The 15,542-nt window shown below is 39.6% G+C and overlaps 1 protein-coding gene across 1 annotated transcript in view; it reads right to left on the reverse strand.

The window, feature by feature from the left end:
• optn (optineurin) overlaps positions 1 to 15,542 on the reverse strand; it is a 30,989-nt gene that overhangs the window by 3,981 nt on the left and 11,466 nt on the right. Inside the window, exons 7-16 of the mRNA XM_052034127.1 lie at positions 15,093 to 15,182; positions 14,417 to 14,427; positions 13,856 to 13,877; positions 11,879 to 11,994; positions 11,540 to 11,602; positions 9,583 to 9,676; positions 4,844 to 4,978; positions 4,282 to 4,437; positions 1,374 to 1,516; positions 622 to 710 (exon numbers count right to left, since the gene is read on the reverse strand). Of these exons, the coding sequence (XP_051890087.1) occupies positions 622 to 710; positions 1,374 to 1,516; positions 4,282 to 4,437; positions 4,844 to 4,978; positions 9,583 to 9,676; positions 11,540 to 11,602; positions 11,879 to 11,994; positions 13,856 to 13,877; positions 14,417 to 14,427; positions 15,093 to 15,182 (919 nt within the window). The remainder of the gene's footprint in view (positions 1 to 621; positions 711 to 1,373; positions 1,517 to 4,281; positions 4,438 to 4,843; positions 4,979 to 9,582; positions 9,677 to 11,539; positions 11,603 to 11,878; positions 11,995 to 13,855; positions 13,878 to 14,416; positions 14,428 to 15,092; positions 15,183 to 15,542) is intronic.

Below are 15,542 nucleotides of genomic sequence, written 5' to 3' on the forward strand. Positions count from 1 at the left end.
TACTGATGTTAAACCAATGTATTTATTAGTTTAAAATCTGCAGGGTACTGCTGCTGTGCATTGATCCTTATGTTACCAAAGTCCTACTAAATTCTACCTGTGTGCACACACACACACAAACGGAGTCAATATGTGGATAATAAATGTCTCACTAATTACAGAAGTTGTACTGAAGAATGTGTGTCCTGATGAGTCTCCTGTGAGATTAACAAAACAACTAATACCAGAGGGCATGCATTTAAAGTGAGAGGGGGTAGGTTCAGAATAGATGTGAAGGGTACTTTTTTTTTACTGAGAGAGTGGTGGATGCCTGGAATATGTTGCCTGATAGGGTGGTGGAGGTAAATTCATTGGGGGCTTTTAAAAGGGGCTTGGATGGGCACATGAATGAGAGGAAAATAGAGAGGTGTGGGCATTCTGTAGGTAGGAGGGATTAGCTATGCCGGCACAACATTGTGGGCCGAAGGGCCTGTTCAGTGCTGTACTGTTCTATGCATGTTTAACTCTGGGCTTGTGATGTTCCTGCTGTGCTGCAGTGATACGGTCTCCCAATTCCTTGTCATCTTAATATAGTTCCTTGGTGATACACAGGAACCCATTTAAAATAAGCTAAGCTTTTACCTCGCACTCCTCGATGCTGTAATGCTTCATCATCCTCAGCCACTGATCCACAACTTCCATGGCGACGCTGGAGTTCCACTAAAGACTGCCTGCAAATCCAATGGAACATTTAAGCGTGATCAACATTTCACGTCAGTGAAACAAGGGCTGTTAGATACCTTAACATTTACAGCAAAAATGATTTAAGTTCTTCTCATAAAGCAAGTGTGCGTAAATTATTAAGGCTTAAAAATACTGATTTAACAAGTTAACTACATTTGTTTTTAACCCTGAACTGGTTGAACGATAGGAAAATGATTTGAAGTTTCATGGGACCATGCCAATTTAAGTTTGACCTGGTGATATTAATCTTATCCCAATGAGACCTTGCTGGTGGGCGAATCTCAAGAACTTCATGTATATGCAAGATTCATGTATATGCAAAGTGTGACCAAAGAAGCTACAAAGTTTAAAGCAAAAAGAATAAAAGATAGTTTCTTTTGACAATGAAAAGGTCAAATTTCAGACATCAATTAAATTTGGTAAACCAATAAACAACATGCCACCCTAACCTTGATGTGTCCCCGAGATGATTTTGAAAGAGGCAGAAAATGAAGCCCTTAGATAACTGAAAAGATGTATGGATAAACCAACAGCTTATTCTGGGATTATTTCCATATAATGCTAAAACTAGGAGAGAAGGTTCAAGATTAAAGACCAATTTCCTTCACAACATCTGACTCATATTTACTGCGACTAGTTTGACTGAATACCTGCCAAGTGTGTCAAGTTCTTCCTTCAGTTGTGTGTTTTCTTTCATTAGCAATTCCAACCTTTCAGCCATGGACTCCTTTTCTGCATGTATTGCCTCTCGAGCTGCTCTCTCAGCATGGAAATCTGCACTGTAAACTTCAGCCTACAGAAAGATGGAAATTACAGTTGCAATAATTCTTCAGCAGCAGTGACTATGTATTGCACTCAGTTTTTTTCTGGCCAGCTGACATTTTCTTCCACAGGATCTGGATTTTGTTGATGAGGCAGCATTAATTGTCAATGGCAAATTGGCTTGCAATTTGTTCTATAGTGTAGTTAAGAGTCATTCACACTGCCGTGTACCTAAAGTCGTACATAGGTCAGAATGGATCATCCTTCCTACCAAGATTGGTGGAGCTGTGAATAGTGTAGAAAGACTGGCAATGAATACAGCGGGATATAGATCAGTTGCAGATGTGGGCAGAGAAGTGGCAGATGGAGTTTAACCCAGATAAATGTGAGGTGTTGCACCTTGGTAGGACTAATGTCAAGAGGCAATACATGCTGAAGGGCAAGCCCCTTAACAGTGTTGAAGAGCAGAGAGACCTTGGGGTGCAAGTCCATGGCTCATTGAAAGTGGCTACACAGGTAGACAGGGTGGTTAAGGCAGCTTATGGAATGCTTGCTTTCATTAATCGAGGTATTGAGTATAGGAGTCAAGAAGTTGTGATGCATTTTGATAGAACTCTGCTTAGGCCACATTTAGAGTATTGCGTGCAATTCTAGTCACCTCACAATAGGAAGGATGTTGAGGCTTTAGAGAGGGAGCAGAGGAGGTTTACTAGGATGCTGCCTGGATTAGAGGGCATGTGCTATAAGGATCTGGACAAACTTAGGCTCTTTTCTCTGAACGGCGGAGGCTGAGGGGTGATCTGTTGGAAGTGTATAAAATTATGAGGGGCATAGACGGGGTGGACAAGCAATCTCTTTTTCCCATTATTGAGCAATCCAATACCAGAGGGCATGCATTTAAGGTGAGAGGGATGGTAGTGTAGCGGTTAGCGTGACACTATTACAGTGCCAGCGACTTGGGTTCAATTCTGGTCACTGTCTGTAAGGAGTTTGTACGTTCTCCTCATGACTGCATGGGTTTCCTCCAGGTGCTCTGGTTTCCTCCCACATTCCAAAAAACGTACAGGTTAGGAAGTTGTGGGCATGCTACGTTGGCACTGGAAGTGTGGCGACACTTGCGGGCTGCCCCCTGAACACTCTGCGTAAAAGATGCATTTCATTGTGTGTTTCGATGTACATATGACAAATAAAGATATCTTAGCGGGTAGGTTCAGGGGAGATGTGAGGGGTACGTTTTTTTTTAAATTGAGAGAGTGGTGGATGCCTGAAATGCATTGCCTGATAGGGTGGTGGAGGCAAATTCATTGGGGGCTTTTTAAGAGGGGCTTGGATGGTCACATGAATGAGAGGAAAATGGAGAGATATGGGCATTCTGTAGGTGGGGGGGGGGGGGGGGGGGGGATTAGCTATGTCGGCACAACATTGTGGGCCAAAGGGCCTGTTCTGTGCTGTACCGTTCTATATTCTATGTTCCTCAAAGACGTGTGGACCAGATGGATCTTGACAACAATCTGGTAGTTTCATGGTTACCATTATCAATAGTAGTTCTTTACTGCAGGTTTCATTTCATGAATTTAAATTCCCCAGCTGTGCAGGTGAGATCTGAACATCTCTAGATCAACAGCTTCTGAATTGGGCCTTTAGTTTAGCTCTACTACTATATTACATATTTAAACATCTATTATCTAGATATGCAAAACATACTTTATACTTAGTCTTAATGGTGACAGATATGTGTGCTTAAACACGGGCGTTTCACTATTTATTCCATAACAATGTTGGTCGTTAGTAATCCTGATACATTTTGAATATTAAAATTTCCAAATCAATTGTAATTGCCTATACATAGTTAAAACTCTTTTCAATCTTCTTTAAAGAGCATTATTGCCATTTGCAGAAATTTTCCATTCTTTGAATTAAAAATGTAGTTAATGATTAATTTTGAGATCAAGTACTAAGAGTAACATGCAGCAGGGAAAATCTGATCATGAAAAAAATAATGGATTTTTCAGTTTCTGCAGAGGGATAAATCAGAAAGCGTCCTTGCTTCCAAATGTTTTGTACAATTCTTGTTGTATTTAAGATTTATCACTGTGGCAAAAGTTCTCTGCTGTATACAGTGCATACATTTTCTAGAAACAATAATATTAATAACTAATTAGTTATTTCAATAATTTCATTGCACTATTTTCATGCAGAGGGTGGTGAGTATATGGAGTGAACTGCCAGAGGAAGTGGGTGAGGCAAGTACAACAGTATCATTTAAGGAGCACTTAGATAAGTACATGCAGGGGTGGGGCTTGGAGGGATATGGGCTGAACACAGGAAATTGGGACTAGCTGGGTGGGCACTGTGGTTGGCATGGACTCATTGGGCTGAAGGGCCTGTATCTGTGCTGTATTGCTCTATGGCTCTATTGTCTGCAGATTTTCTTTTAATAGATACTCTGGAGAGACAGCATGGTTTTTGAAATTGAAAGTTCTATTATATGCCCATGGAAATGAAGGCATGCACCTTCTGCTGTCAGTGGAGATTAAATACTTGTTCCAGTATTTCTAAGACAGACAAGGAGAAATTACTGTTAAGTGGACTGATTGATTAGAGACAGACATCTCATCCTACTGATGACATTCTTTTTTCTTCAATCAAATGATTGAAGCTCGATGCATTGATAATTCAAGCCTATTTGATCACTGGCAACAAGTGTATTCTTTGACATCAAGCACATGAAATACCTTGTCTAATCTTTAAACAAAAATGCAGAAGAAGTTTCTAACACAAAGTTTTGCACTTCACCTGTGCTTTGAATACAGCCACCGTTTCCATTTCTTCTTCTTGTTGTTTTATAATAGTCTGCTTCATTGTGTCAATCTTTTGCTGCTTTTCCACCAAGGCTTTCTCAGCCTTTTCTAACTGAGCAGAGATGTCAACCAAATCAGCATTCCGTGCACTCTGAACAAAAAGACAAAATATACAACACGAAAACAGATTTTGATAACAATTGACAGACTTTTAAATTTTCAGAAAACCTTGAAATACAGTTTAATAATAGCATACAAAATTGGAATAAATCTTCAAACAGACTTTCCATTCATTTATTACAAACATAACTATGCTGCTGCATTGGTTCCTGATTATTGCTTGAACGACTACATACCCATCTCTGTAGGATCCCTTGTTTAACTGGTTAATAAACAAGCTAACCCTGGTTCGCATGAACAATTAGTTCTGGAAAATTAGATAATTCCATTTTAATTGAGATCAGAGCGTCTGAGTGGCACTATCAAACATTTGCTGGAGACAAAAATTTCAGCTAGCACTATTTTAAGTAGTACCAATGCAAAAGTAAAAATCTAACCTGTACACTCAACTCATCAGCTTGCTGGGCAACAGTCTGTGTCAGCTGATCAATTGTTTTCTGGTTTTCTTCAATTGTTCGTTTAGCTATGTCCAGATCAGCAATAAGTCCATTCAGTGTCTCCATCTGTTTACTCTGTTAAAAATAGCACATCGAAATGGGATTCAAATTCAACATAACAGATTGGGGCTAAATGTCAACAGAAAGACTTTCAGATTCCATCACTGTAGATACCAAGTTAAATAAGTAAGATATTTAAACAACGATTCAATGAATATGTTCAATTTTGTCTGTTTCCTTGGGTCATCATTGAATTGTCTTTGTTTAAAAAAACAGATTGTGAGAACTTTTATCCACTATCAAAACCCTTCACAATCAGAATCAGATTTATTATGACTGACTTATATGACGTGAAATTTGTTGTTTTGTGGTAGCAGTATAGTGCAAAGACATAAAATTACTATAAATTACAAAATTAATAAATAGGGCAAGAAGAAGGAATATCGAGGTAGTGTTCATGGACTGTTCAGAAATCTGATGGCAGAGGGGAAGAAGCTGTTCCTGAATCGTTGAGTGTGGGTCTTCAGGCTCCTGTACATCCTCCCTGATGGTAGTAATGAGAAGAAGGCATGCCCCAGATGATGAGGGTCCTTAATGATGGTACCGCCTCTTGAAGATGTCCTCGATGGTGGGGAGGGTTGTGCCCATGATGGAGCTGGCTGAGTCAACAACCCTCTGCAGCCTCTTGCAATCCAGTGTATTGGAGCATCCATACCAGGCTGTGATGCAACCAGTCAGGCCTCTATTTTTCAGGAGGGAAGAACCAGTCTGTTGATCCATTCCTGACGTATCCCTTGTATCACTGGTATCATCCCCAAAAATCTTCTCTATATCCTTTCCAATATCTCCATATCCTTTAAGTATAGTCTAACCAAGGCTTGTATATTTCTGTTACTTTATAATTCTATCCCTTTAGAAATAAACCCCATGTTTCTTTCAATTTTAAAAAAAGGTCTTGCTAATTTGTGACGAAACTCATAGCAATCGGTGTATATGTACTCCGAGATCCTTTCAATCTTCTACCCATTAGACTTGGCTATCAAAATATGCCACCCTGAATGTGCTGAGCTTTATTTACCAATGCACAATCTTGCTGAAAGAGCCAGTAATGTCCTCCTGAAATTTGTTGTAGTCTTCCTCAATATTGACTTCTCTCCCTATTTGATATCAGCAAATTTGGAAATATTACATGCGATTCCAAAGTCTAAATTGTTAGTCATTGTGCATCAAGGTTGGTATATCATGGGTCAAACTGTGTGTGCAGAATGAGAAAAACAATCAAAGTCTGACGGCACTTACAGCCAAAGGCAACAGAAATGTGAAGTCAGCAATTATTTGTCTGAAGTCCACAATAAGTATTTGTTGCAAATGAAGGTCAATCACCAAACACTGACCCATGGTCTATGTCCAAAAAAAAATCTGGACCAAGGGTCAAAAATCTGAATGTAAACAATGTGGGTATGAGTTGGTTTAGAAAAGTGGCAAAAAAGCATGGTATAATTGAAAAATCATAACTGAGAGGCAGCTAGACAAATAGTATGAGCGTCTATATTACAAAGAGCTTTGAATTAAGGTAAAACTCTTACTGCATTTATATAGTATTCCAGCCAGGAGGAGACTATTTGGCCTCTCAACCAATGGACATGCAGACAATGTGGCAGAGCTGGTAGATGAGCCAAGTTCTTACTAAAGGATGAAATGGGCTCAAAAGGGCCAAATAGATCAATCCTGCTACAGTTTATCACGACCTTATCTTGTGGGGCACGTAAGGTCCTAGGCTTTGACAGTGAAACCAATTCACACCAAAGTCAGTAGTATAGTGGACAGTGAAGGTTGTCCAAGGTTACAACCGGATCTATATCAACTGGGAAAGTGGGCAAAAGAATGGCAGATGGAACTTAACAGAAAGGTGCAAAGTGTGCATTTTAGGAAGTTAAACCCAGGCAGGACATACACAGTGAATGGTAGGGCCCTGGGGAGTGTTTCTGAACAGAGAGACCTAGGGGTACAGGTACATCATTCCCTGAAAGTGGCAGGATAGGTAGACAAGGTGTATGGCATGCTTGCCTTCATCATCCAAGGCTTGAGTACAAGAGTTGGGATGCCATGTTACAGTTCTACAAAATGTTAATTGGGTCACACTTGGAGTACTGTGTGCAGTTCTGGTCACTACACTACAGGAAAGATGTGATCAAACTAGAGAGGGTATAGAAAAGATTCACAAGGAAGTTTTCTGGACTGGAGGGCTTAAGTTATAAACAGAGACTGGGTAAGCTGCAACTGTTTTCCTTGGAGCAAAGCAGACAGAGGTGACATGTTAATATATAAAATGAGAGGCATAGATACGGTGGATAGCCAGAGTCTGTTTCCCACGATAGGGGGATCTAAAACTAAAGGGCAGAGGTTTAAGGTGAGGGAGGTGGTTTAAAGGGATCTGAGGGGTAATTTTTTTTTGAAAACAGTAGTTGGGATCCGGAATGACCTGCCAGAGGTGGTGGTAAAGATAAGATCAATAACATTTAAAAAGCATCTGAACAGGTGCTTAAATGAACAGGGCACAAGGGGACATGGAATCAATGCAGACAAGCGGGATTAGTGTAAATAGGCATGATGGACAGCATAGACACGGTGGACCGAAGGGCCGGTTTCTATGCTGTACAACTCTATGACTCTAATATCCTATAATGCTTACACAAGTAGAAATCTTTCTACTTATATAATGACCACGTCTACAGGGTATCAAAAGCATTTTACAGGCAATCTGCTACCTTTTGTAGTTTAGTCATACATTGGGAATTATGGCAGGCAAATTGTAAGCTCCCACAAATGGTAATTGCAAAAAAAGGGCAGATAATTTGTTTTTAATGCTGTCTGAGGAATGTATTGACTTGGGCTCTGAAAACACACTTTTATTTAAAATAGTACCACGGCAACTTATATATGCAGCTGACCCAGGAGAGGGATTTGAACGGACAAGAATCCTACCAATTGAGCCCACAACTACAGCAAGACAGGATCACAATATCCTTGGACTGAGGAAGGACTGCCTCAGGGGTAGCAGAGCCTTGTATCCAGGTCATTGCAACATTGCATGTCCAACATCCCAGTTAGAATGTTAGATTCTAAAACTGGGCTTAACCCTTGTTTTTGGATTGTGATTCCTTCATAGCACCCTTGTACTGTGGAACTAAACAACCTAGTTTCTTTATTTAGAATTCAAACCCTTAATTTATTTTGAGAACCACTACAGAATGGAGAGAAAAGTATTTCTTTTTAAAAGAGAAAATATCTATTCAAGCTATAGCAATGACAAACTTCAATATTAACCACAGAGCAGAGTCATACAGCAAGGAAACAGGCCCTTCAATCAAACTGGTCAATGCCAACCAAGATTGCCATCTAAGCTAGCCCCATCTGCCTGCATTTGGCGCATATCCCTCTAAACCTTTCCTATCCATGTACAAGTACTTTTTAAATGTTAAGGTATCTCCTCAACCACTTCCTCTAGCAGCTCGTTCCATATATATACAACTCTCTAGGTGAAGAGGCTGCTCCTCAGGTTCCTATGAAATTTCTTTCCTCTCACCATTTAGATAAAACTTTATATGTCTATGAAAGAAAGTACAAATCAATCTTTTGATTGCAAATCTGGGTTCAATGAGCCCATCCACATTATTCAAACTCTTTTTAATTGAATTATAGTCAAGATACATTTTCTCATGCTTTCCAAATTTTACTGTCAACTTCCCAATTTAGTCTTCTCTTCCATTTGATACTTATTTTTTTACCCATCATGTCAGGCAGGTCAACATAATGGTGGGTGACTTTCTTTTCACATGAAAATAGATTTTCAACAGTGATGTAGAAACAAATGTTTCAAAGTATTAATTACTAGTGCAAAAGGCTTGGTTTTAGGGACATTTTACAATGGGGTCCCTGGTAAAAGGAAAAAGAAATTAGATGTTGCAAACCAGAAACATCTTTTTGTAACTTACGGTAATGTTTATTTCTTGCACAGTACTACTGCCACAAAACAACAAATTTCATGACATATGTCAGTGATAATAAACCTGATTCTGATTCTCTGTTGGGGGGGGGGGGGGGGGGGGGGGGGGGGGAGAGGAGAAAAGAAAAGAGAATGTCTGAGGTGTGTAGGGTCTTTATGTTGCCTGCTTCACTGAGGCTGTGAGGACCCCATCTGCAAGGCATGATCTGTTCAGCATTATACTTCAGAAGCAAATCCAAAATAAATAGAGTGGAAAAAGTTTGTTGTCTACCACTGAGCCATCATACATCAGTGCTATCAGGTGACATTTGACACTGTGCAGAAGTTCCTATGTTTAGAACAGACAACCACAGTTTTAACAAAGTAATCACACCAAAGACAGTGCAATTATATACCACGGTCTCTTAGTGGAACTAAAAATCAACAGCTAAACAAACCAGTTTCAATATTAAATCACATAGCTCAGTATATAATTGCATACTCTAAACAAAAGAATAAAAAGCACGTAGCCATCATAGTATTTAAGGGTGGGAACAAAAAAAAGTCTAACTTTATAATTATTTAGTGTATTTACTCTGGCTTATTTCTGTAAAATCATTGTGGAATAGAGTGTGTATTTTATGAACCTACACAATGCTGAAAATGATTGTCTTTTTTCAAATAATAAGCATACCTCTTTAATTTTCATTTCTTCATTAATCTTCATAAAACTGCTGTAGTCTTTAAACAAATTATCATAGGCAGCTTGCATCTGGGTAAGTTTTCTCCTGTTTCCAAAGAACCAGAATAAAGCATTACTTGGAGTCTGAGTACTACAGCAACAGAAACAGGTCCTTCGGCCCATCTAGTCCATGCCGATCTGATCTTCTGCCTTGTCCTATCTACCTGCATCCAGACCCATATCCCTCCAAGCCCCTCCCATCCACGTACCTATCCAAACCTCTCTTAAATGTTACAATTGAACCCACATCTACCACTTCTGCTGGCAGCTCGTTCCACACTCACACCACCCTCTGAGTGAAGAAGTTCCCTCTCAGATTCCCCTTATATATTTCACCTTTCACCCTAAACCTGTAGTTCTAGTCTCACCCAACCTTAGGAGGAAAAACCCTGCATGCATTCACCGTCTCAATACCCCTCATTAGGAGGCATTAGTTTAATTGATATTATTCTAAACATCTTAAATAATTGAGAAAATAGTAATTCAGAGCTGACGAAATGAAAGCCCTTGCTGCACGACTCAGAAAATAATTCACAGAGCAGTTTTGTTCTCCCCATTTGCTCATTTTTCAATTCTGAAAATGACATTTGTGCAGTTCAGTTTTACGGATACCAATGCCCCTACTCAGCAACTATTTTTCCACAATTCGTGTTGCTTCAAGCTCTTAGCCCTCTCACCAGATGAAGGCAGAGTATTCAAGTCCATGTTGGAGTTTGTTATGCAAGCTGTGCAACAGTACAGTGCAAAGACAAAATTACAAAAATAAGTGAATAGTGCAAAAAAAAGGAATAAGAAGGTAATGTTCATGGGTCCGTGGACAATTCATAACTCTGATGGTGAAGGGGAAGAAGCTGTTCCTGAATCGTTGAGTGTGGGTCTTCAGGCTCCTGTACCTTCTCCCCGATGGTAGTAATGAGAATAGGGCATATTTGAGTAAGTGCTGCTGCTGATCTACCCATCATTAATTTTCAACCCACTTCATCAAAAATATAGCTGACCATTTAGCTCAATGTTACGTGCCACACAACCAGCATTGATGATTGCTGAATTAAGCTGCTTAACAATCCACATATTTCACAATCTGCTACACAATATTTTGTCATGAGAAAGCTCAATAAATTTTCATGAATATCATGGTCTTTTTCCCCAGGGTTGGGGAATCAAGAATTTGAGGGCATAGGTTTAGGGTGAGAGGGGAGAGATTTAACAGGAACCCGAGGGGCAAACTTTTCACCCAGAGAGTGGTCTATATATGGAATAAGCTGCCAGAAGAAGTGGTTGAAGCAGATATATTAACAACATTTAAAGGACACTTTGACAGGTACATGGATAAATTGGTTTATTGTTGTCACATGTACGAAGGTACAATGAAAAGCTGTTTTGCATGCCATCCACACAGATCATTTCATTACAACAGTGCTTTGAGGTAGTACATGGGAAAACAATAACAGAATGCAGAATAAAGGTTACAGTTACAGAGAAGTGCAGTGCAGGCAGATAATAAGGTGTAAGCCATAATGAGGTAGATTGAGAGGTCAAATTAGGACAGGAAAGGTTTAGAGGATATTGTCAAATGCAGGCAGTGGGACTAGCTTAAATGGCCATTTTGGTCACAATGGACCAGTTGGGCCAAAGAATCATACAGAAACAAGCCCTATCGATGGCTAAAAATGGATTATGACAGCACAGCCAGATGCAAACTCTATTCAGAGTCATCAAGTGTTCCTTCACAACAGTAAATGAATTCAAGATCAGCTAAAAGCCCACTACAGTTTGTTGGAGTATAACCAAACACTTACTTTTTCTCTTGCCAATTTCACTTTCTCATCTGATAATTTTGACTGCAAAATTTGTTGTTTCGGACTGTAAACTTTCCACTTGCAGCTTCAATTTTTCATGGAGTACTTACGTTGCTATCATATCCTCCACAACGATCTCATTGCTAGCTAGCTTTTGTTCCAATTCCAGACATCTGAAAGGAGAAAATGATTAATACTTTGTTACCTTACAGTTCAATCGTACAAACTAGAAAAATAAGACAATGTTCTGCATGCTACAAGATAGCAAAACTTGACAAAACTCAAGTTGGGTACTCTACAGATAATCATAAGGCTGTATTAAATAGTGGAATTGCAAGGCAGCTCAGATGTCAACCTGAATTATTGCCTCACCACTGAGCATTCTACCCTTTTAAAAACTGAGTTTCTCCATAATCAATTCATCCATGTTCAATAGTACATTTCTTAACCTTTCTTCAAGAGTCTTCTTCATGTCTTCAGCTTCATCTAGTTTTTTTGAGCTTCCTGCAAGTCTTTCACTAATGGACATCACTTGTGACTTCAATACTTCAACTTCATTTGGAGACTGCAGATGGAGATAAACAGAATTTTTAATTGTTAACTTTATGCAATTATCAACTGCTATAATGCCACAGGTATTAATTATATTAATTAGTTTATTTTGAGCATCAGTTCAATGCCCATTATACAGGTTACAATGTTGTCAATACTATGCAGATATCTTTATTAGTCACATGTACATCGAAACACAGTGAAATGCATCTTTTGTGTGGAGTGTTCTGGGGGCAGCCTGCAAGTGTCGCCATGCTTCCGGTGCCAACATAGCATGCCCACAACTTCCTAACCTGTACATCTTTGGAACGTGGGAGGAAACCCGGAGCACCCGGAGGAAACCCACGCAGACAAACGGGGAGAACGTACAAACTCCTTACAGACAGCAGCCAGAATTGAACCCAAGTCGTTGGCACTGTAATAGCGTTACGCTAACCGCTACACTACCTTGTCTGCCAAAGTGGTCATAGTGTTGCTATACTGAGGTTGTTTCAAATTCAGCAGCAAAAATTTTGTTTGGCTAAATTTCTAATGTGACATCTTGATATGGTTATCATCTGCTAGCAGACAAAGGCATTATTTACCTCTTCACAGAACTTGTTAAATTCTTCAACAATTATAGCTGGGGAAATTAAAGCACTGCTATGCTAGCAAGCATTATGTATTGAGAGATCCTAGATTCTCATGCTAGGAAGGGCTAAGTAAATGGATAACATTACTTAAGCAGTCCCCATGGTCCTGTACAGTGTCATAAAAAAATACTTGGTGCCACTGAGTTGGTGCCTTCATCAGCAAGGGTAATGAATACAAGAGTAAGGAAGTCATGTTGCAGCTGTACAGAACTTTGGTTTGGCCACATTTGGAGAATTGTGTGCAGTTCTGGTCACCCCATTATAGGAAGGATGTGGAGGCTTTGGAGAGGGTGCAGAAGAGGTTCACCAGGATTCTGCCTGGATTAGAATTAGCTACAAGGAGAAGTTGGACAAACTTGGATCAGTTTTGCTGGAGCGTCAGAGGCTGAGGAAAGATCTGATAGTGTAAACAGTTAGAATCTTTCTCCCATGGTAGCTATGTCAAATACCAGAGGGCATAGTTTTAAGGTGAGGGGGAAAGTTTAAAGGAGATGTGCGGGACAAGTTTTGTGTTTACATTTGTTCAATAAGAAATTTTGAATGTCTGTGGGGCAAGTTCAAAATGAAGCTGCATGGTAAGGGATGGATTATTTTTAAATTTGTGGAAGATGGCGGAGCATGTAGAATTAATTGATTCTATTTTAAATTGAGATTTAGTTAAGCTTTTAGGTTTGAATATTAAACAGTGTGTTGGAACACGGTCCAAGAATAACAAAGTGTAGGACTAAGTATCATATGCTTGAAGAAAACTTGTGACTTGGGGTGCCTTTGCTAGGTGCATCCATCTCTCTTTTGAAATAGATTGATTGCAGATTCAAGTCCCAACTCCAGAGAATGAAGTGAAAATTCTAGGTTAGCATTTCCTATAGCCAGGGTGACGTGCAAAATCAAAGATGAAATGTCTGATGAAAGGCCATTGAGCCCTAAAGATGGGTATTTCACTTTCCCCATGTACTGCCTGACTTGGAGTGTTTCTAATTTCCATCATCTACTGTATTTTGCTGTAAATGCAAGTCTTTGCTTCCACCAGTTGTGACTTTCCTTACTCCATGCCTGGACCCATTTTAGAGACCAATTTACCATTAATAGTCAATACACTTAACAATGTTATCTATCATACAGCTTTACTAAGATCATAGAAGACAGACCGTTGCCTGCTGTTTGCTAGGAATTCAAATGAATTAATCACTTCCACATCAATTATGTAATCTGCTTTTAGAGATTTTGATAGAAAGTATTTACTTGGTTTGGAGGCATTTGATTCCTTTACTGGAGCAGTAATTTCAGTATTCTGTTTAATGTCAACGAGCATACTTTCCGATGTAGATTCCTGGTTGAAATCAGACAAAGACCTGCCCTCCTGGATTTTCCTCCGTCTGTGTTGCATCGTCAACTGTTTCAACAACTTTGGAGAGTTCTGAAATCCTGCAAAATATTGGAGATTGCACTAGTACTTGCAAAGGAGTACTACTGACATTAAATCAAATGAAGAAAAACAATGAATCATGCTTTATTCACCCCACCACCTAGACACCCAATGCAGAGTCTCTCAATGACTACCCAGGACCTCCAAATCCCAAAGTCAGGCAGTGAGGTCTCAGGCAGTGTACTGACAAGGTCCAACTGACAGAAGACAAGGATAGTGGTGAAGCTTTGCCTCCTGTCAAACTCTGTGTCGCTCTGTAAAACCAGTGAAAATATTCTTCGAACATCACAGATGCTTCATTTTAATTATTTTAAAATATAACATTTAGTAAAACAAAGTAATTAGAAACATTTAAAATAAAAAAAACTGGAACTTACCTTTTTTCTTTCTAATCAACAAGTCAGGAACCCCCTTCACATGAATGGGGCTTCTGACTTTACTCCAGACCTGGCTACTGCAGACCTGGATTGTCCAGTGTAATGCTGGGGAATCTCAGTAAGAGTGGGTTCTACTGCTGGGCTGCACAAGTTTGGGATTCATTCAACTACAAGTGGCTCAAGAATTTTGTTTGCTTCAATGAGATCAACATTATTCTCAAGTCTGGAGCATGCACCCCAGTCTTTTTAATCTCTCTTAATAGATCAAATCTACAATCCCAGGGATCTTCAAACTGATGAACCTCTGTTGCAAATATATCCTACTTTGGTTAGGGAGGACCAGACCGATACACTATTCCAGGTGCCCAATAGTACCCTATATAATTCCACCAAGACATCTCTGTTCTTGCATTCAAATCCTCGAGCATGAAGACCTATTTTGCCTTCCTAATTGCTTGTTGCAACTCACATTAACTTTCAGTGATATGTATACAAGGAGACTTAGGTTCTCTCTGAGCTGTTATGGAATTTGTGTACTTGCAGTTCTCAGAATTACAGCATTAGACCTTTGAAACACAAAGTGCTTATATCTTGGTTCCAATGGTAGAATCCACACACACTTGAAACATTTTACCTTTCCTTGTAAGACTGAAGCTCGTGTTCAAGGTTTTCCAACTTCAGGAGTCTTGTCCCTTAGCATATGAAGTAGTTGTCTGACTGTTAGCTCCTCTGACAGACATTTTTCACTATTGTCGTGAGTTTTGACCTGTTTTGTCAGTACATTAAGAAGTGTTATTCTTTAAAACTTTCCTTTCACATCAAATATGACATTCACTTACTGATTTTTCCAGAGAAGCTCAATTACTCAAATATACTTGAGCTCGCATATTCTGATCAACAGCCCAGCTCACTGGATTCTAATCCAGTGGTTTAATCACTCTGCTATCATTATAGAGAAGTCTTTAAAAGAGAAGCATTGGTTACCAATGGCTGAGATGAATCCGACTCCACCGTGGCACTGAGGGAGTGCTGCCCTCTCAGGTCGACCTGAAAGAATCAGGTGGCACTTGAACAGTGGTGGACTTCTCCCTGATCTCTACTCTACCAAAGCAGACCTCTGCCCATT

Source organism: Pristis pectinata, chromosome 19, assembly GCF_009764475.1.
Source record: "Pristis pectinata isolate sPriPec2 chromosome 19, sPriPec2.1.pri, whole genome shotgun sequence".
In the NCBI taxonomy this organism is placed as follows: Eukaryota; Metazoa; Chordata; class Chondrichthyes; order Rhinopristiformes; family Pristidae; genus Pristis; species Pristis pectinata.